The 21,909-nt window shown below is 50.7% G+C and overlaps 1 protein-coding gene across 6 annotated transcripts in view; it reads left to right on the top strand.

Annotated features, from left to right (window-relative positions):
* Window positions 1-16,467, top strand: part of Ctif (CBP80/20-dependent translation initiation factor) — a 266,492-nt gene extending 250,025 nt beyond the window's left edge. For 5 of the 6 annotated variants that reach the window (XM_006525973.4, XM_006525967.4, XM_030250483.1 and 2 more), the window contains 2 exons: window positions 10,448-10,501; window positions 12,263-16,464. In XM_006525973.4, the coding sequence (XP_006526036.1) occupies window positions 10,448-10,501; window positions 12,263-12,478 (270 nt within the window). In that variant the 3' untranslated portion in view covers window positions 12,479-16,464. Of the gene's footprint in view, window positions 1-10,447; window positions 10,502-12,262 lie in introns of all 6 variants that reach the window. The other variant, NM_201354.2, reaches the window with a different exon arrangement.
* The last annotated feature ends 5,442 nt before the right edge of the window (window positions 16,468-21,909 follow it).

The raw sequence follows: 21,909 nt of genomic DNA, 5'->3' as shown, positions 1-21,909 counted from the left end.
GATAGGCACAGTACAGCCCCTGCTTCCTTGGGGGTGAACTAGGCATGCCTTTCTGAGGAACTGTCCCATTTTGAAGGCTGTGGGAATACAGCCAGCATAGAACGGTGTGAAGTCCCTTGAAGGTTTACGGTCACCGGAGTGAACTGTGGGAGCTCACACTGTCCACACCAAGAGCACACCTAGCCTCGCAGCATTCCCACTGCACCATGGCCCATTTCCAATCAGTAGTCTACCCAAATCATGCAGACTCGCCCGCCGCCTAAGATGTTCCTGAGAGGCAGAGGACTGGCCTGCTTGACTCCTCAAGGTCTTCTTCCGACCAAGCAGTCCCTCTTTCGACAGTCGAGTTGCTATGGGAACTATAACCTTGAATTTCCTGGCTCTGAGGCTGTGAAAATCACAACCTGAACCTTCCGTTGAAGTGGGTTTTTCGATTAATTTCCTGTTTGATTGTTTACTTTAGAGAGCGGAAAATGCCTTTGCAGCAGCTAGGTCCCTTTACCCAGAGGCTGTCACACCCTCCCTGCAAGGTCAAGTCCAGGCCTTGGGTGGGTGGAGGGACTGGGGGGGGGGGGCGGCAGGGGAGAGCAAGGGCCAGGGCAGGGAGGAGGCCCAGCTAGGGGCAAAAGGCAGTCTGACCCCCTATGCTGCCCTGTTTTTCTCCTTGTTCTTCCCAGGGCCCCAGCATGGTGAGACAGACCTAGGAGTTCCCACTCTGGCCCTAGCTGGGGAGCCTGGCCACCCACCCAGAGCCCCAGGCCTGGCCCCCAGCCAGCCTTAACCCTCCCTGACTCAGAGAACTATTCGGTTCTGAGTCAGACACAGGCCACAGTTACTCCATTCCTTCAGAGGGTAATGTGAGGGGTGATCGCCTGGAAGGGCCCCTGTGCATGGCTCCCCAAGCTAAGCTGCCCCATAGGCAGCTGGGAGAATGTCTGCCTTGGTGTCTTTTATTTGCTGCGGCCGAGAGCAGTATGTGATATGTCAGCTGCTGTAACTCCATCCCAATTTCCCTCTCCCTCTCTCTCTCTCTTTCTCTCTCTCTCTCTCTCTCTCTCTCTCTCTCTCTCTCTCTCTCTCTCTCTCTCTCTCGTGTGGGGAGGGGGCAAGGCGAAGGGTTGGCAGGCAGGCTCAGGTAAGGCCCAAGTTCCCTCCCCTTTGATGAGAAGCACCCTGTGATAGGCATTGGCAACCCAGGCCTTCCTCCCTGTCTGCATATTCACCCTCAGAGAGAGGCAGGAGCCTGCGCCTGCCTTATTAGTGGACATGCTGACCCCAGGGCAGAGGTGGGATTGCCTTGTGTTCTCGGACCTGTGAAGTAAACTCTCCAAAGCAGGGCAGTTTGAAGAAGTACTGTTCCGAATAGCTTCCAAATGACGGGTAAAACCTGAGAGTATCCCACGCAAACCAGGTAAGCAGCCACTCACCCTTCCCAGGCCTGACTCTGTGCAGCTCACTGGGCAGCAGTAGCTAAACCACATTGACTTTGAAGCCAGATGAGATCTAGGTTCACATCCCACTTACCCACTGTTGCGTTCTCTGGGGGAAGTTATTTTGTTTCTCGCCTGTTTCCCCTAGCATGAGAAATCATTAGAGTGTCTAACAGGGGGAGAAGGGTTTAAAAATGGACACAAAGCTCACCTAAAACAAGCACCGAAAATGTAATTCAGGTAACCGATCAGACGCCCAAAGGTGCTGTCCAGCATTCAGGAGCCTCCTCTTGGGGCGGGGTGTGGGTGGGGAGCTACCTCCAGTCTCTCCTCTCCTTAAAGCAAGATGGGTAGATGCTTAGGTAACTCAAACCTGAAAAGACAAGCAGCTCCTAGAAAGGACTAGAATAGGCTCTACAGGCAAAGCTAGGAGGCTCTGACTGCAGACATGGTTGACCTTTGGTCCTGGGAATCCATAGTTGCAGGGATTGTGAGCAGAACTCCTTTTTATTCGGGCCACTGACCAGAGCTTGGCTCCCCAGAGGAGCCACTCACCACCGGGGCTGTGGCCCCTGGCTCTGGTGTCTACAGAAGGATTCGGTGTCTGCTGAGGGCCTCAGATGATATTTCCAGTCCCTGGGGCCAGCTGTGGGTGAAGCACTACCCCCATGTGACATTTAGTGAGGTCACTTTGTAGTGGAGGTTTGCAAGCTCTGCAAGAAGGAAACTAATCAGCCCTCACCACCGGGCGGGCGCCTGGTCCGTGGCTAGAGTAAGCTGCTCACCTCCATTACAGGGCTAGCAGCCAGCCCTTGGGCACAGACTCAGACCGAATGCTAGGGCTGAAACATGCACTTCCTTGACATCTGACCCTGGCCAAGCTACCAAGACTCCCGTTAGGCTATTAGACAAGTAACATTAGGGAAAATTCCCCTCTTGGGGGTATCCAAGATGCAGGCAGCACAGATATTTTCTTAGACAATGCTAAGAAATTAACATGTGAACACGCCGAACCCCATAGCTTTACCCGCAGTGTGGACAGCATGAGCGTTTACATAAGCACCTTCACAGCCCCTGCATCCAGAGTGAGAGAGCCCTTCTCTTACCCTAGGCTGATCTGTGTGCCTAATCCCCCTCTCTCCTAACTCTGCCCAATCTGGTTCAATCTGAAACTTTTAAACTGGTTACATATCCCCCTGCCTCCACACACATTCCTGTCAAACCAATGCCACCCTTTTTCTCTTGATGTCTTCTCTCCCATAGGCGAGGTCTGAAGAAAAACGAGAGCGGGGGAAGGGCAGTTGGAAAGAGAGAGAGAAGGAGGAAGAAACAGATATTGGAGAGGCCCCCAAGTAAAAGCAAGCAGGAGTATATTCTTTCTCTGTGTACCTTGGGCTTCCTTCACATTCTCCAGGCCCTGGTGTCTAGCTTCTGCCTGACTCTATCACGCACTGATGTCATCATGGCAAAGGTCACCCTCTTTCCTAATCACTAAATCCACTGTGGTCATTGTTCATCGTACTTGATCTCTCCAAGCATTTGACCTGCTGGCCTTCTACTTCCTGGAAACCTTACCTTCCATGACGCTTCTTCCTCTAGCTCCACTTAGATCTCTGACTATCCTCCCCTTCCTCCCCTGGGACTCATCCTCTCTTATCCCAGGTCAGACCTTCTCTTCTCATTCTGTGTATTCTCCAGGTCACCTGATTCACACCGATGGCCTTGACTGCCCCGGGTACTGAGCCAGGTAGCCACTTCCCCACGGAACTCGCTCACTCCCGCCTTCCCATACTGTTGGTGGCTTTGCCACATATGCCTCTGATTAAGCTTCAAGCAGGCTTCCTCGTTCTAGTTTATTCTCCACTCTTTGAAAGAAAGGATCTTTCTTAAATGTAAATATCATCTGCTAGTCTCCCATTTAAAATCTTTCAGGGGATCTGGGCAGTGATGGCGCACGCCTTTAATCCCAGCACTTGAGAGGCAGAGGCAGGCAGATTTCTGAGTTTGAGGCCAGCCTGGTCTACAGAGTGAGTTCCAGGACAGTCAGGGCTACATAGAGAAATGCTGTCAAAAAAAAAAAATCTTTCAGGGCTCTTCAGAATCTTGAGATTAAACACAAAACAAAACAAAACAAAAAAAACAAAAACAAAAATAAAACCCAGCGTTGAGCAGCACAGCATCTAAATCCAGTTGGTATTTGTCCCTAGCCTTGTTTGCTATGCTATGTTCCCCTGCCCCTAGTCTGTGTACTTCAGGTATCTTGGCACACTGTTGGCATACTGGCCAGTGCAGTGGTGAACTCGGCTTGCTCTCATTGCCTTAGCCTTCAGACATTCTTTTTTGCAAAAGGCCTGGAATATTCTCCACTACCACCACTATTCTCCCTCTACTCTAACCCCATATGCCATAAGTCTCTCTAGTCTTCCCTACTATGTTGTAAGTCTTATCATTATTTTGTGTCTACATTGTGCTTACCATATAGGGCATTCCTTAAATATTGGGGTATCAGTGGATGCATACTTGTATGGATGGATGGATGGATGAATTGATGAATGGGTGGGCGGATGAGTCAATGTGTAGATAGAAGGGTGAGCGAATGGGTAAGTGGATGAATGAATAAGCAGATGGATGAGAGTGCACAGATGAATACAGTTGTCACCAGCGAAATCAAAGAACAGGCAAAATCAATGCCATGTTGTAAAAGCCCAGGCTGGCTTTTACAGCTACCAGTCAGCAGAATTAAGAATTACGAGTTCCAGCTATCAGACTAAAAATTAGCTAGTCCAGGAGAAATGAACAGTGCTCTGTAAGTCAGAGGATGCTGACCCGGGACTCTGAGCTTTGTCTAACTCTGCTCAGACTCTCTGTCTGCCTTCTGCAAGCCACTTAACTACTGTGGCTCAGTCTCTCTGTCTATTAAGTAGAGATAACAATGCCTGTGGCCTTTGCCTGTCTCCACAAGAGTGTCACGAGGGTACAAAGTGTGTTGGTATCTGCAGGGAAGATATATGTTTATAAAGATATAAGTATAATCATAATAATAACACCTTGCGTGCGCTCGGCTCGGGCTTTGTGCTTTTCAAAAGTTCTCGCCTATATATTATCTCAGTTGACTCTCAAAACAGGGAGGCAGATATTATCCCCATTCTCGGATAAGGAAACTGAGGTGCAGCGTCATTAAGTGGCATGCCCTGGGTGTCTCTTGGTCAGTGGCAGATCCTGACTGTCAGCCTGCTGCACATTTTTGATGATAGCCTTTTCTTGGATAGATTATCTGCCTCCCTGAACAGAGAGAAGCAGGCATAATTGACCCCTCTTCTGGATGACTCAAGGTCATTACCGTGAGTATCAGTTCCTGTGTTGTCTTTTAGACTTGGCTGTGATGCAGGCCCAGAGCCAGCAGAGGCATAGGATAGACAGGCTCTGACGACTGTGGCGTCCCCAGTCCAACAACCTGTGATCCTAGGACCACGTGCTAGAGCTGTGCCCTATCTCTCGCTCTCTCTTCTTTCTTTCCACTGTCAGTGTCTGCGCCCATCTCTGAGATGTCCACCCCCTCCAGTTCTTTGATCTCCTTTTTGATCTTTCTGGCCTTCAGCTTCTTCCACGCTTTGACATTTATCTTTCTAGGTCTTGGTCCTTCCATATATACATCCAGCCAATCAGAACATTCTGATGGGCTCTGGTCTCCAACAAGGTATCAAGAGTCACACTCTATAGACTTCTTTATCCTCTACCTGCCTTGCTTCCTCCAGCCTCCCCATAACCTGTGCTACTGACAACAGAGTCAGAGAGAGCTCTGGCTATTGTATGTGAGGCAGCTGGGTCTGTTCTCCAAGACTGCAAAGTGTGCCTGTGGAGAGCCGCGGTAGTCAGGAAGGGCTGGCCAGCATGGTCTCAGGTTGACACCCTCCCCAGTGAGACACAAAGCTGTGGTGGTCTCCTTGATCATCCCAATCAGCACATCAAGGCAGGCCCACGTGTCCTTCCCTCCGCACCTTCTTTCTCTCCCTGCTGGGTGGCATCCCAAAAGCCAGCCTGGTTCCATACTGGGCACGCCTTGGGCAGCTTGCCCATACTCCATGGCCCTTCCCAGGGGGGGGACTCGGGGATGCTCTTTCTCTAGTTGCTGTCAGGCCTCCCACAGCCTGGCTGGAGCACCTCAGCTTCTTCTCCCTGAGGGAGGATGTGAAGGGTGTGCCCACAACAAGGCTCCGGCAGAGACAATAGCCCAGGAATGCGTTCGCTTCCTAACAAACACTGTGTGGGCTCGCACAATTGCCTTGGATTCTCGTCCAAGAAACACATTTCACAGTGCAAGGGTGCGGGTGGCTTGCCTGCCCCAGCCCGCCCACATCTCTCTCTATGCCAAAGACTTGGATGAGGGGTGGCCTGTTCCCCACCCAGACCTTCACCAGAGAACGTAGGCCATGCTTGGTGCAGCCCTTCTTAAGAGAAGAGACTCAGAAGGACAATCTAGTCTTCCAGAGGGTTTTGCTCTGATTACTCTTTTTATTTATTTATTTATTTATTTATTTATAGCCAGTTATTTTTGTTGTGGTAAAATATACGTACTATAATACTTAGCATTTTAAATATACTTTTAGGCCATTCACGTTGCTTTATGATCAACCCTACCGCTACGGAGACTTTCTATATTTCCCCAATTGAAAAACCTGTCTCCACTGACTAAGTCCCACCCCACCCTGCAGTTCCCATCAGCTACCATCTGCTTTCTGTCTCTATGAATGTGTCTGTCCTCAGAACCTCATGTAAGTAGACTCAGGCTGCGTTTGTTCTTTTGTGCCTGGCTCCTCTCAGCAGTGCGTGAAGGGTCACTGAAGTAAAGACACATCATGACTCCTGAATATTAGTCAGCCCCAGTAGATGGGTCATTCATTTATCCTTTGCCTCCAATGAGGGACACCTGGGTTGCTCTGCCTTTGATTACTGCCAATCATATGGCCCTGAAGAAGTATGCGAGTGTTATGTCTGTTCAAGTGGCCACTCCCTTTTGGAGACCAATCTTTGAGTTCAAACAACTGTCTCTCCTGAAAAATCCCAAGTAGAACACGCATGAATGAGAAAATGGCTTGGCCCCTCGATATACAAACAGGGTTCTCCTAACCCAGCTGTCCTTTTGGGAACCTAGACTCAGAGAAATGGGACACAGAGCAGGCAATCTGGGTCAAGATGGGAGAATGGAAAGGTTCTGTACTTGGAAGGATGTCTGGGAAATCCACAAAGGGAAAGTCCAGTAGCAGATCCTAGGGAGCCACAGATGGGTCTGGGTAACCTGGGAGGATACACACAAAGGGGTTCCAGGGAGGGATCCCTCAATGAAGGAGGCAGATGAGCCTCGTGCTAGCTCATGAAGCAGAGGTGGAGACTTCCCGACTGTCCACAGAGCGGACAAGGTACACAGCAGTCAGAGGAGGAGGTCAAAGGAACTATTCTACAGTCAATGCTAAAGGGTTCTAGGGGTCCATGTTCGACAGAGAGGGCTGAGTCTGCATGTGTAGGGTGAGCAGGTCAGAGTCCAATGCCAGGTGTCTTCTTCCCTGTTGTTTGAAGCAAGTTCTTCAAGTGAACCCTGGGCTCAGTAATTAGGCTAGACCAGTAGGCCCTTGAACCCCAGTGATCCCCCTGCCTCTGCCTCCCCAAGGCTGAGATTACAAGTGTGGCCCCTGACACTTGAGATTTTTACACAGTTCCTAGAGATCCAACTTGGGTCCCCCTGCTTGCCAGACAAGCACTTTACCAACTGAGCCATCTCCCCAGCCTTTCCTTCCTGTCCTCTCCCTACGCAGCACCATTGAAGACAAGAGAATGAAAGGCACAGCCCTCAGGAGCTTCCTTGAGAAAGCCTAGCAGGCCTGCACAACAGGGCCTATCGCACGATGTGATTTTTGGCTTAGCCCAGACTTTCCCAACAGCCAAGTAAGAGATAAGGTTGGAAGAGGGAACCTTCCCCCAGCTCTACTTGGGAGTCCTGAGCCATCTTCCCTGTCCCAAGTGAGGGATTCAGGCCCTGCAGGGCAGGCGCAGTGGTACTCGCCTATGGGGAGCCTGGGATAGTACAAGGGCATGGGGAAAGAGCAGAGGAATAAAGGAAGGAACATGGACAGACAACGGAGCCTCATCCTGTCAGAGAAGGCCAAAGGAAGATAAGCAGGCATTGGATGGGTTAAGTAGGGAGGAGTTGTTGGCTTGGGGTGTCAGGGCACTCTGCCATAGGCCTCAGAGCTGCTTGACACTTTCCCTGCGTCATTACCAGAAGTGGTAAAGCACATGCCACAGCAGCCATTGCGTCTCAGGTCCTGGGTCTTTGAGGATTTCCCCATAATATTGCTTCATTTGTCAGAAACCAGGTAGACTCTTGTGGGGAGATACTACAGGCCCAAAGGCTGATCTCTGGACCAACATGACCAGCACAGGTCAGCATGTGCTATGGGAAAGCTGCCATAACTCTCCCACCCCTTGCCCCAGACACCTCATCTTCTGCCTGCCTTATAATTTCTGTAGCATTTTATTTATTTATTGGAATGTCTACAGTATGCCTTGTGGGTTTTGTTTCTTTTGAGGTAGACTCTCACTATGGAGCCCAAACTGGCCTAAAATACAACATCCCCCTGCCACAGGAAGTCCTGATATTACAGGTGTGCGCCACCATTCCCAGCCAGCCATTTTTGATTTAAGAATTCTCTCCTGCAAACTGTCCCCCACCCCCAAGAAGGGCTGCGGGGGAAGGGGTTAGGGGGACCTGAGGGAAAGTCACAGCAGGAGTCCCAGAGCTATGCAGAGCTCACCTTATTCGAGCCTAGCCTCCATCTGCCCTGTGGAGTAAGTGGAAGCAGGCATATCTTTCCCTCCAGCTTCCCCCAGCAGGGTCACCCTTCCCGGCTTTGGGATTCGCTCCCAGAGTGGGCTAGATGGAATGCTGGCCTGCTTCAGGGTGAGATGCCACTCAACACTTCCCAGAATGTGTTTCCTAATCTTCAACATGGTTTCCCAAGTCACCCAGATGAGAGACCTGTGTGTGGCTCTTAGAGCACCCCAGGGACACCCCCAGGACACCTCCAAGGGAAGTATCCTGAGCTCTTCTCAGGTATTGACAATCCTGGGATAAGAGTCAAGAGGAAGCCAGAAGCAGACACCACTGGAGGGAAGACACAGCTGTGTGCTACAGTCTGCTGTGCAGACATAGCAGGAGGTGTGCACGCTACTATCTTTCTTTCACTCTAATAGAATGAAGTTGATAATGGGTATGTTGTTTAAAGTGTGCAGGTACATGCTCAGAAGAAAGTTCTTGCCAAGCAGTGGTGGCGCACGCCTTTAATCCCAGCCCTTGGGAGGCAGAGGCAGGCAGATTTCTGAGTTGGAGGCCAGCCTGGTCTACAGAGTGAGTTTCAGGACAGCCAGGGCTATACAGAGAAATCCTGTCTCGAATAAACCAAAAAAAGAAAAAGAAAAAGAAAAAGAAAGTCCTGCAAGTAACACTGACTGGGTCAGAGGCTTTGAAGCTGGTAATTTCACAATGTGTTCCTAGAGCAATAGGTCTCAACCTTCCTAATGCTGAGGCCCTTTAACACAGTTCCTCATGCTGTGGTGACCCCAACCATAAAATTATTTTCATTGCTACTTCGTAACTGTCATTTTTGCGACTTTTGTGAATTGTGATGTAAGGATCTGATATTCGAGATATCTGATATCTGATAGGTGAGATAGCTGATTCGATCTCTGTGAGAGGGTCGTTTACCAAGGGGGTTAAGAACCTCTGCCCTAGACGGCACCGGCGCAAGCTATGTGTTTGCAGAAACATCCGTTGCAATTCTGTGCCATGTCCTTTCTGGCGAGAGAGGTATGTGAGATGGTGCCGCTCACACCCTCCTCTGTTACCTTCCAAGGCGAGATATATATATATATCTGAAGGCAGTGGCCCCTCAGCTTGGCCCTTCACTTACCTCCTGTAGACACTGCCAGCTTGACAGGCTATCTTCCTGCCTCCCAAATTCTCTTTCTAGCAGATTTTATTATTATTATTATTATTAAGCCAGGGGCTGAGGACAAAGGTAGACAAATCAGGCCTTGGTCTTATAAAACTTCACTTGTGATGGAGGGAGAGGACAACACACACAAGAAGAGAGAGATGTCAGGGACCCTAGAGAGATGTCAGTGGACCATGAGTGGGCGCATCAGTGACACTTTCCTAGGGAGAGACCTATCTGAAGAGTCGTGGGGGGGGGGGCCTCCATAGGGCGAGATGGTGAAATCTGTGGTTATGGGGTGGCCTAGAATCTCCAGGGACAGAAATACAAAGATCAGAACTAGAACTGTGATATGTGTGAGACGTGCAGTTATATACCGAAAATGCTGACTGCGAGCCAAATGTAGCATTATAATCTCAGCACTGGGAAGGCTGGGTAAGAGGATGGCTAGTTCGAGACCAGGCTGCACCTTGTATGAAACTATGTCTCAAATGGGGGGAAAAAAACAAGCAAAACATTGGTGGTACACACTTCTAATCCTAAAACTTAGACAGTAGAGACAGGGGCACCAAGAATTCAAGGTCATCTTTAGTTACATAGCGAATTCAAGGCCAGCTTGGGCTACATGAGGCCTCTGTCTCAGACAAAGAAAAAAAAAGTGAATCTCACATTAAATGAATTATGTCTCAATTTCTAAAGAGAGAGATTGGGAAGACAGGGTGGATAGGTGGAGGAAACCTTGGTGGGATGTGGGCAAGGCAGCCTGGTCATGCCTTAGTTAATAGGCACTTATTAGAACAGAGGAGTCATAGCTGGCTTTGGGTTTACAGTGTTGCACCTGTGGAGAACCATGTGTGACGGCTCAGCTCTTTCCCACAGGCAGATCTTGACCCCTGACCCAGTGAAGATGTTGGTCACCAATAGCATCAAAGCTGGGCCAGGAATGAGCAGAACAGCGGTCCTTCTGAAGGGTCTAGCAGCCGTGAGTGTACAGCCTGACCGATTTCTTCTCTGCCCTCTCTTCCACAGCTCTTGCAGTCACAGGATGTGAAGGAAGACGCAGTCCTCTGCTGTTCTATGGAGGTGAGCGGTGGGCTCAGATGGCCTGATGTCCAGACTCAGTGCCCTCAGGCCTTACAGTTGAGGGAAACCAAAGCCGTTAGGGCAGCCACTGGTCCTGGGAGCTGTCAGTGGAGCATGGGTAGGAGCATCCATGACACATTGCTAGGGAGAGACCTATCTAAAGCGTTGTGTGTGCTCGGGGCCTCCATAGGGTGAGATGGTGAGCCAGGCATGTAGAGGATTGTTCTCTAGGGGAATCATTATAGGCTGGCACTGTCCACTTCTCAGTCTGAAGGCCTCCTGCTGTTTAGATCAGGTGTGCCATACGGATGACTTAAGAGGTTAAGAGGTTACAAGTGACCTGCTGCCCTAAAGATCTCCCTTCATTTCCATGGTATGCAACTGGGAGAAGGCGCCAAATGACTGAGTGAGTCTCCTACATTGGCTCTTGGGAGGCACTACTCCTAATCTCAAGGTGTAGCCACTGAACACTGAGGCTTCTTCTGGAATCTTCCTTCCAAGGCTGGCTGGGTTCTTGGGACAGATCCTTGCCCTCTACAAATAGACCAGAATCACTCAGGATAGCACACAGAGAGAAGCCCTTCTGGCATGGGGACCCAGCCTATCTATGCAAGTGAGCTTACTGTACGCTCAGGTGGCAAAGGCCACATCCCAGGAGCTCTAAGTCCCAAGAAGCTGCGCAGCAGTCTTGGTTGGATGAGACGTCATGAGGTTCGTTTGTTGGGCTTCAGCTGGGCCGCTGCATGGCACTTGCAGAGCTTAGAGGGAAAGACAAGTCAGGGTCTGGTCCTTCAGATAGCTTCAAGGCTGGCACAAGCTCAGGGGCTGAGGAATGTATAAGGGAAATGTGCATATATCCCTGGAAATCAGGAGAGAGGGGTCAGAGTGGCTCACAGATGTCTGAGAGGGGCATTATGGGAAAGGTGGAGTCTAGAAAAGCAGGTAGGACAAGCCAGGGTACAGTGGCAAGAAATGTTTAGTTATATAGGATCCTGCAGGAGTTGTTAGCCAGAAGTCCAGAAAGATTAGAGTTTCTCCTGGCCAGCATTCTTTTCTTTTCTTTTCTTTTCTTTTCTTTTCTTTTCTTTTCTTTTCTTTTCTTTTCTCTTCTCTTCTCTTCTCTTCTCTTCTCTTCTCTTCTCTTCTCTTCTCTTTTCTTTTCTTTTTCCTCTAAAGATTGAAGGGTCTCCTATTTACCTGGCTGGCCTACTTCAGTTTGTATCTCTCTGTTAGTTATCATCACAGATGTGGGCAGAGGTCAGTTCTGGGGCAAGAGGTATGTTTGGGCTTAGAAAGGAGACCCATTTCCCCTCATGTTTCACACAGGCACACATAGGTACTAATCACTGGTCTGTTTCCAGAGAAATACCTGGCAGATGGGAATTACCACAAAGATGCTTCATTGCCCACGAGAGCAGACCATGGGGTCAAGCCAGAGTCTAAGTGTAGTCAGAGAAGGCTTCCAGCAGGAGGGGAGGTCCTGGGGTAGAAAACACAAGAGATGAGTTCCTGGTGAGTTGCTGTCAGGCCTGGGCAGCAGGCAATATCCTGGTACCGGACATACCTGCTGGCAGATGGTTGTTAAATCTCACGGTTGGCTATTCCTGCGTGGATCTGCATATCCCTAGGACAATTTATATCTTTTTTGGTCCTTGCTTCCAGCCTACCTAGCCAAGGATTGGGAGGGAAATGAAGGGCGGGAAGGAGGAGTGCATATTATGGGGTCCGAGTCCCCACCCTGACCACACTTTTCATCCACAGCTACAAAGCACAGGCCGGCTGCTAGAGGAGCAGCTGCCAGAGATGATGACGGAGCTCCTAGCCAGCGCAAGAGATAAGATGCTGTGCCCCTCAGAGTCCATGCTAACCCGGTCCCTGCTCCTGGAGGTCATCGAGCTCCACGCCAACAGCTGGAACCCTCTGACGCCCCCCATCACGCAGTACTACAACAGGACCATCCAGAAACTGACAGCCTGACAGCCCAGCCGAGGGGGCCTGGCAGGCAGCCCGTGGGCAGCTGGGGCCCTAGTGCACAGGGCCAGATGGACAGGCGCAAGGACAGGGGTGGCCCTGGCGGGAAAGAGAACTGAGCAGGGAGGCAGGTAGCCACGGTGGCCGGTCTGGAGCCAGCGGAGAAGGAGGAGATTGGATCCCTCAGAAGGGCTCCCCGTGCAGCCCCACCCCCACCCACCCCCAAGCCTGCGCATGTGGCAGCTCACACCAAGGGAAAGCATGTCTCTTTGTCCTGGTGGTCACCCGTCCTTGCTCTCTTCTCCTCGGCTCCAGTCCTCCCCACCCCCTACCTTGCAGCCCATTCCCCCCTCGGCCGCCCCCCCCCTCCCCCATAGAGCTTTATGGGAGGAGTCTCTGCCTCTCCTCACTGTCTACAGCTGCCTCTCTGCCTCCCACACCTCTGGCCACCGCTTGGGTCAGCCAGGACTGCTGAAGGCTGAAAAAGTGGGTCGAGACAGCTCTCATTGTTCCCACGTGCTGTCAGCCACGGTCGCCAACTGGCAGCAGGCAGCGGGCAGCAGATGTCTGGGAGGACAAAGGCAGGCACGGTCCCCACCAGCCGCCCATAATTGATGGCCTTTGTCAGCCCCAGCGGAGCTGGAGAGAGGCTTTTTTTTCTCCTCTAACCTCCGTGCTCCACCCTCCAACCCTCGGCCTCCAGCCCCAGGGCCCACTGCTCCCCCTGGCAGAGAAGGGAGAGCCAGGGCTCACAGCTCAGCGTGAACCCTTTTATTTTGTTTTTCAAAACTCAGTGGCTTTGAAGTCTCTTTTCCTCAATGAAAATGCCCTAGATTTTGAGATCACATCGTTCTCCCCTCAAGGATCCCCTGATTAGTGGGAGACTAAGACCTGCCCCCCCTCCCCAAAGAATCTAGCCACTAGCAGCTTGCCAGTAGCCAGCTAGTAATTGGAAACTTCTGCTCCAATGGGGGTCCCCACTGGAATCCTGTGTTCCTGGGCCCCTGTCCTGCAGTGCCTCTGTTCTGTCCACTGCTAGCTTCCAAAGGGCTGGACTGACTGCCTTAGGACCTGCCCTGGCTCCTGTTACTGGCAAACGGGGCCAGAAACGAGGCTGGCAAATTACAACCAAATGCAGGTCTTGTTCCGAGCAACTGTTGAGGGAAGAGCCCACTGCTGACTCCACAGATCTTGGAGCCTCCTTCATGATCCCATGCCGCATCCCAGGCAAGACCCACAAGCCCTACCTCCAAGGCTGCTGGGGAGAGGGGGAATCATTGGGTCCTGACTGGGACGGTTTGGTAGGCAGCCAGATAGACAATGAAGTTCTTCAGGCTAGAAACAAAGTCCTGGTTTCTTGGGAGGCTCTGGTCCCAGGGAGCAACCACTTCTATAAAGGCTAGGGAGGAGGAGGAGGCCATCAGAGAGGCTGGTCTTACTGGGATGACTGGTGGCTCCTCCCCCTCATCTCTGGGGAGCTGGAACCCACACTTTGATGACACCCCCCCCAGAACATGTGTCCAAGCCCATGCACTGGACCTGGGCATACCTAGACCATGGTGGAGGCTCTAAACCAGTGGTTCTCAACCTGTGGGTCACGACCCCTGTAGGGGACTCGAATGACCCTTTCACAAGGGTCACACATCAGATATCCTGTGTATCCGATATTTACCTGACGATTCATAACGGTAGCAAAAATTGACAATTACGGAGTAGCAACAAAAATAATTTTGTGGTTGGGGTTCACCACTGCATGAGGAAGATTAAAGGGTTGCAGCATCAGGGAGGTTGAGAACCACTGCTCTGTAGGCCTCCTGGTTGAATTCAGGCTGTCTCGAGTAAGGATGGTTTCTCCTAACTGTCCCAAGTCTAGAAGAGTAGAAAGCGATCAGGGTGGAGGAGGGAGAGTTCCCGAGTTCTCTGTGGCTGTCTCCAACTCAAGTGTTCAGGTCCCAAGATGGGGCCTCTGAAGAGGGCTGCTGAGAAAAAGGAATAGGGGTCACGGCCACCCCAGCTTTGATCTCTTTCCTTTTCTTCTCCTCCTTCCTAGCCTTCTTTTCTCTGCTGCTTGCTGCCTTGTCTCCCATCCCAGCCCTTAGGCTGAGCCTGGAGCCCAGGGACACGATAAGCCCCACAGGAGGTGTGGAGGGAAGAGCAGGGCAGGTGGAGTAGCCAGAGAAGACACCAGGGAGATCCTGCTCCTGTGGACTTGGGCAGCCCAGGCTCACAGGCACCTGCTCCCTGCATCCTCTGGGGCCATGGTGTGCTTACATGGGCTGCTTCCCAGGTGTGAGCGTGTGAGTGAGTGAGTGTGTGTGTGTGTGTGTGTGTGTGTGTGTATGTGTGTGTGTGTGTGTGTGTGTGTGTGTGTGTGTGCATTTGCATCTGCTAAGAATGAAGCAGGACCTTGAGGAAGGAAGAGACTGATGGTAGGGACTCAAGCCACAGTAGAGAGGTCTCCTAGACTCCTCATTGGGCTCACAGAGTAGGCTCCACACAGTGGCTTCCAAACACTGTGTAGAAGAGCTAGTGTCCCCTAAAGAGGCAGAGACCATGGCTTTGTGGGCACCATGGGCCTAATTCAGCTCCTTCTTGATGTCCTGTTGGAGGGTCTTGCTTCAAGAGCATGCCCTCGTAGGGCCTTGAGGACCAGTGTGAAGATGCAAGATATAAATATGTATACATATATAAATATATTTTTAATTACATGTTGTGTCCCAGTGGCTCCAGACTTGCAGTTTGCCTAGCGTATTCCATTGTTTGAAACTACTTCCTGGTCCATCCTGATATGACACTTTCCAGCTGTCTGTCTGTCTGTCTTAAACGCAGATCTCTGCTACTTTTTCAAACATGGAAAGAAACCCTTTTTATTATTATCATTATTATTATTTTATTTTTTAAAGAGACAACAGTAAAGCCTAAAATCTAAAAGGCTGAGCACCTTCCTGTGGGGGATAACTCAAGCAGGAAGTAGGGGACTTGCAGGCACCCACAGACCCTGACTCCCCGGGACAGAGCCTCTCCTGCTGCGGGAGGAACGGCCTATCAAAGCCTGCCTCTGATGAATGAACAGGAGGCAAAGCCTCTCTCAAACTTGTGTTGTCCTGTCTGGCCATGATGCTCTGATATTGAGCCTTTTTAGGCTCCGCCCACCTGTCAGGACAAGTTGGTCCTTGTTTTCCACTCAAGTGGCCTGCTGGTCACTGCCCTCCTCATGAACTGGCCGTATTGCCTAAGCTCTGGGACCACAGCTCCTGTCGGGCTCTTGAACTCCCCTGGACAACCAACCCCTTCCACCAACCATGGGGAACCTCTTCCCCCACCCCCAAAAAAACCATCTTCACCTGGGCATCGTTCCTCATCCAGTCTGTAAACCTTTACAGTTTGCGGATCATCTTGTCCATTTGTGTACATGTAAATGTTGACCCAATTGGTATTTATTCTAATTTTTATTGTATTTTATTTTATTCTGTCTGAGGGTGGGGGATGGGAAGTACACCACTGGTGGCAACCAGGGCAGAGCTGCAGGGATGCAGCCCAGGAAGCAAGAGAAGCACCTCCCTGGGGCCACTCTAGATGGCAGCCTGTCAGTACCCACACCCTGGGCTGTTATCTGGAATTGGAAGCCGGACAGTGTTCGTCATCCCATACACACAGGCCTGCCCGTGGCATGATGTCCCTCAGCTGCCTGGCACCATGTTGGGAAACCTCTGACTGGCTCTTCGAGGAGGTGGGTTGGAGAGACTAGAATTCTCCTCTGCTCAGGGCACTGGCCCCAGAAGATCTATCTGGAGCCTCACTGAGCCAGCTGGGAGCCTGACAACAGGACCTACCTCCCTGGAGCAGGGTCTGGAGATTGCCGCCAAAGCTATGGGCCAACCCTGCTCGCGCCGACCCCTTCCATCTACCCGTATATCCTGCTTCCCAGCTGAACCCAAACTACAAGTGGGTTTAAAAAAAATAAATAAACGATACCAAAAAAAAAAAAAAAAAAACCAAAAGTATGCTGAGTCTTTCTTCTCTGTGTTGAGCTCAGCAGTGGAATGCTTTCCCCAAGCCTCAGCTGGTACAGGCAGGAGTCTCCGAAGAGCCCAGCCCAGGCTATGTGCTGGGTGACCAGAGAATCTTCATCTCTCCCCTGGCTGCTGTCCAGGGCAAGAGCAGACTCTAGGGCAGGAGGAGGTTGGGAAAGGGCTCATGCAAGATAAGTGGGCAAAGGAATGAGCCTGCTGTCTCTAAAAGCTGGGCTCTGAGGCCAAGTCAGGGTGGTGGAATTTCCTAAAGAAAATGGCTTTTGTGATAGCTTTGGCTTGTTACAGATTTACCCAGTCCCCAGACCTACCCATAGCATTTGGCAATGACTGCTAAGAAGCCCAAGACTCTGGCTGGCAAAGTCTCGGCCACAAGTATTGGCCAGTATTGGTTCAGTCTCAGGCAGTCAAAGTCCGAAATCGAGTCCGAAATGAGCCCCACGAGGTGTACATGATAGTGCACCCTCGTTTCAGTTTCTTCTGTGGAGAAGCGGGAACACTACCTCTTAGTAACAACACCTTGTCCTTAGGTGGGCACAGCCTTAGCCTGAGAGGGCATGTGGAGATTCAGCCATTGCTTGGAACTGAGTCTGATTACCTCCACAAACTGCCTCTGGATAACCAAACCGACACACAACTTGGATAGAAGAAAGTGATGACATCATTAAATGGCTGAAATCTTTGTCACGCCAATATACAAAAATTCAAAGGAGTAGGTGCAGCAGCGAGGGGGCAAAAGGAAAGTGTTTGAAGATAACTCTCAGGGAGAAACAAGAGTTTATACCTGAATCCCCACCCAAAGAGACGATTCCGGGTGAGTTAGTCCCTCTTCGAAGGGTATAGATTACTGAGTCCCCGTGCAGCCTGTCATCCAAATATGAGTGTTTCATCCCGCACTTCACCCTCATCTCTGCTATATGAGTCCTCCGTCTTGTAAAGAGCAGGCTACATTTGTCCTAGCTCTATAGAAAGGCAAAAGAGGAATGCTTCATTTGAAATGATCATCTAGAGCATGCCACAGACCAAAAAAAGCCTTTTGAGTACCAAAACAAAGGTTGGGAACAGAATGGGAGCCAAGAGAAGGGATGGCTGGGCGAGGAGACAGTGGTTCTGCCCCAGGTTCATGCTCTCAGTTGGCTCAGTAAGTAGGCAGACAAATGGTATTTGAGGTGGGCTAAGAGTAAGAGTTTTAACTTTATGGTGTGTGTGTATGAGTTTTTGCCTGCGGAGTATACGTGCCACATGTGTTCCTGGTACCTGTGGGAGTCAGAAGAAGGCATCAGCTCTTCTGGAACTGGAGTTCTGGATGGTTGTGAGCCACATGTGTGTGCTGGGAACTGAACCTTGGTCCTTTACAAGAGCAACAAGTACTCTTAACTGCCAAGCCATCTCTCCAGCCTCTTGTTTCTGTTTTGTTTTGTTTTGTTTTTTGGTTTTTTTTTTTTTGTCATCTGTGCACACAGATGTGTATCTATAGGTGTGTGTAGGTGTGTGGGTGTGTGTAAGTGTTGCATACGTCTGTGTATCTACGTGTGTGTTTGTGTGTGCTTGCTACATTGCAGTGGGGGGAGCTTCGTGGGGGAGCAGGTAAGTCACTCTTATCCCCCTATGCTGCAGCTCAAGTCTTTTTAAAAGTCTTTATTTATTAAAGATAAAATCATCTGGGCAGTGGTGGTGCACACCTTTAGTCCCAGCACTTGGGAGGCAGAGGCAGGTGGATTTCTGAGTTCGAGGCCAGCCTGGTCTACAGAGTGAGTTCCAGGACAGCCAGGGCTACACAGAGAAACCCTGTCTCCAAACAAACAAACAAACAAACAAACAAGATAAGCTAAAGGATAGTTCTGTGGAGTCTTCCCTTTACAAAGGTTCTGGGACTCCAGCTCAGGTTGCCAGGGTTACAGCAGCAGCATCTTTTCCCCCTGAGCTGTCTTGCCAGCCCTGCTCTGACTTTGTTATGGTACTGAATATGGAACCCAAGGCCTCATGAAGCCTTAGCACTGAGCTGGACTCCATGCGGGCTAAGTGGTTCTGACTCCCATTTTACAGACAAGCCAAGGGCCAACAACGCAAGGGCCAGATCCAGCCAAGTGCCTTTTACCCTAGCCCTGAAAGCTGGCGGCCATCATTCTGCCCCACCCCGTGTCCCCTGCATTGGCCAGTCTATCAGACAAAGGGGCAGCCAGCTGCCTGCTAAGAGGGGAACAGAGCAGCTCTCCAACTTCGCTCCTGCTGTGGAGACCAGGGCATCTAGGCTTTCTGCATGGGTGTGGGAGGAACCTACCAAAGTTTGAGTTCTTTGTACAGTGTGTCCCGCTGGGTCCCAGTTTGCAAAGACAGAAGATAAGAAAGTCCCTGTGGGGTGACACTTCAAGGGCCAGGCCAATAAACAAATTGCTAGAAACTTTCTCTAACTGCTGATACAGGACACACCCACACAGTGTAACTTCCAGAACCTTGACCTTAGAGAACCTCTTTTCTCACTTAAGGGTAGTGGGTATGTCAAGCCTTGATTGGGGTGCCAGAGGGAAGGGGTTGAGAGCCACTATCTGCGCCCCTTGGAGCACAGCATAATGTTCACCATGAAGACCAGTGATGATCTTGTAGCATTGACACCCGTAGTGGGTCTTGTAGCCATACTCCAAGCTGCGGTGCTGGGTTTGCCACTGTGGCTGACATGTGGTGGCCAGCACATTCAGAGTGGGGGAGGGTCCAGTAAGCCACTTGAGTTCAATAGAATACATACCCTGATTCAAGATTGTTTATGACACTCATGGGCCCTAAGCACTTTTACTTTCCTAAGCCTGCCACTCTCGTGCGTGTGTGTGTGTGTGTGTGTGTGTGTGTGTGTGTACACTCGATTTCATAGTTTTCATAGCTATATTAGTATAGAGACATCAATAATTATTAAACATTTTCTTTAACCTAAACATTAATTAAAAGAAATCCTGTTGTAGACCCCAAGATACTGTAACAAAGCATCCCAGAACTAGATGGCTTATGAACAACAAGCAGATTATTTCTGGCTGTTCTGAAAGCTGGCAGTCTGGGGCAGAGGTGTCAGCATGGCAGGCTCTAGGAGTGAGGACCCTTCTGGCTGCAGACTGCCAACTTCTCGTTGCATCTATGCAGGCAGAAAAGGGGTTCGCAAAGAGCTGGGGTGGGAGGCAGCTTTTGTAAGGGCACTAACTCCATTCCTAAGGGGTTCACTCTGTGACACTCCCCCCCCCCCACAAAGGTACACCTCTGAATGTTACCCGACTAGGGCTTAGAATTCCAACATGAATTTAGAGCTAGTCATTTGTTCATAGTAGCATGCTGCTCAGCCTAGGCAACCTCAGCCCTGTGTAGGTATCTTCCCCGAGCAAGGAGTCCTGCCTTTCCTGGCTGCCTATTTGGGTTCAGGGTGACTGAGGGCAAGGAGGGGGTTAACAGGGCAGCTCACAGAAGCAACCCAGGGTCCCCACACATGGGTCTCCATCTCCATTAGTCTCTCATTTACTAAGCCCTCCTGTATCCTGGGCATGGTCCTGTGCGCTCAGTCTTCTGTAATTCTCAGGAGCATCCAGACTATGGGTATCATTGGCTCTGGGGATGGATGACTGCAGCCAGAATCCCACAGCTGCCCCGATGTAGAGAGTTCTATGTGTGGTGATCTCAGACACCAAACTCCTGCTTCTGAGGCCCCTTACCTCCCCCACACCCCAGTGCTTTCCTATTTTTTCCTATTTCTCTCTCCTTCCCCCCCTCCCCTTGCATTGGAGGGCTTTAGGGAAATACATTCAGAAAATGAGAGCTGGCAGCAGAGCGTCCCTTACCACAGCCATCCACCCACAAGCCTAGCTCAATTGCTGGGTGACCAGAGCAAGGTTCTGACAGTGGCATGCCCATGATAGAGAGCCAATGCCTGGCTTAGGGCCTCCGGTAATACTATAGTGCTTGCCCAATTTCATTCCCAGACTCAGAAGAAAGGACAGCCCCTCCCTATCAGGTGACAAGCTAGGGGGAACCCCCAGAACCCAGGTCTGCATGAGAAAAATCAGCATGCTGCATGCTGAGAACTGAGAACAAGCTTCTAGAACAACCCCATGTGTCGCCAAAACATCACAGAGCTGGATTTTACAGATGCTCACTCAAATGCACAAAACCTTGTACAGACTTGCTTCTAGATGAGCCAACGGTGGTAGGCTCCCACAGCAGACACTCACACCTGCACAATGTCAACACAGGCCACACGGGTGTCAGTCCCACTAATCACCGACTCAATTTGGAGCCACTTCGGTGAAATGTCTAACTCAGTCTTCCTGCCTCAGCCTCCTAAGTGCTGGGGTTCCACGTGTGCACCGCCGCCGTGTCTGGTTACAACATTTCTTCGTTAAATGTAGGACTGTGCACTCACAGGGACTATCCTGCTGAACTGGGTTGAAAGGAGGTCCCCAGCCTGCAATTCCTGTGCTCCAGCAGAGTCTCTAAGAACTAGCGGGAGGTATCATACTCGGAGTTCTAGAAGCTTCATTCAGCCCTCACTATTCCGTTATGATACAAGACAGCCACCCGCTCCAACCCCTCAGTTCCCAGGGCACAACAGAGGCTCTGGTCAGGATTCTCGGTGACCCAACAGACCGCTCACTCGGGGCCATCAAGGTAAGTCCAAGGTGAACTAAATGGGTGACTCAAGGGCTCAGGGCCCAATCAGGGCCAGGCACACCCTCCAGAGCCGTCTCAGCCTAGAGGAACATAGACGTCAGTGTCATTCTGAAGAGGCTGACAGAGGACAGGAAGGTGACACTATAAGTACAAAAAAAAAAATAAAAGTCACTTGGGTTTTTCCTGGGTAACTTCCGCCATGACACTCAAGGTGGTGAATGAGCAAGCTGAAAGTCCCAGGGTCTGTGTCTGTTTCACTGTCAGTGCCTCGAGGGCTGCGGACGGGGCAGAGTTTGGGTAACACTGACTGGCTTGGGCTCACATTTCTCCATGATGACAAAGGGACAGAGCTCAGCATATTTGAGTCACAGTGACTAGTGGAGCAGACTTTCGCTTAGTGCCACCTCCTGTGCCCCGAGTGCCCTCCAAGTCAGGGTTACAAGTCCCCTCTGGACCAAACAGACAGTACTGGCCCAGAAGCAAACCCGGTTCAGGGATACGAACCTTCCCACAGCCTACTGGAGCAATTAAAAGGGAAAGAGGTGGTGAGAAACATCAGGGGATTAGTTAACTCTCCAGGTAGGGAGCATTTTGGTTGGGGAAGAGGATCCAGGCCCAAGAGTCTGTAGGTTCTGATCTTCACACCAATTAGATCTCTCCCTCCCAGGCACCTGGCATTGTGCACTGGGATCTGATCATGCGACTAACAAACCTTAAACTATGAAGTTTTGTTTGATTGGTTGGTTGGGTTTTTTTGTTTCT

Source organism: Mus musculus, chromosome 18, assembly GCF_000001635.26.
Source record: "Mus musculus strain C57BL/6J chromosome 18, GRCm38.p6 C57BL/6J".
NCBI classification, from domain to species: domain Eukaryota; kingdom Metazoa; phylum Chordata; class Mammalia; order Rodentia; family Muridae; genus Mus; species Mus musculus.
Note: the sequence above shows the minus strand (reverse complement) of the source record. Positions and strands in the feature narration are given on the sequence as shown.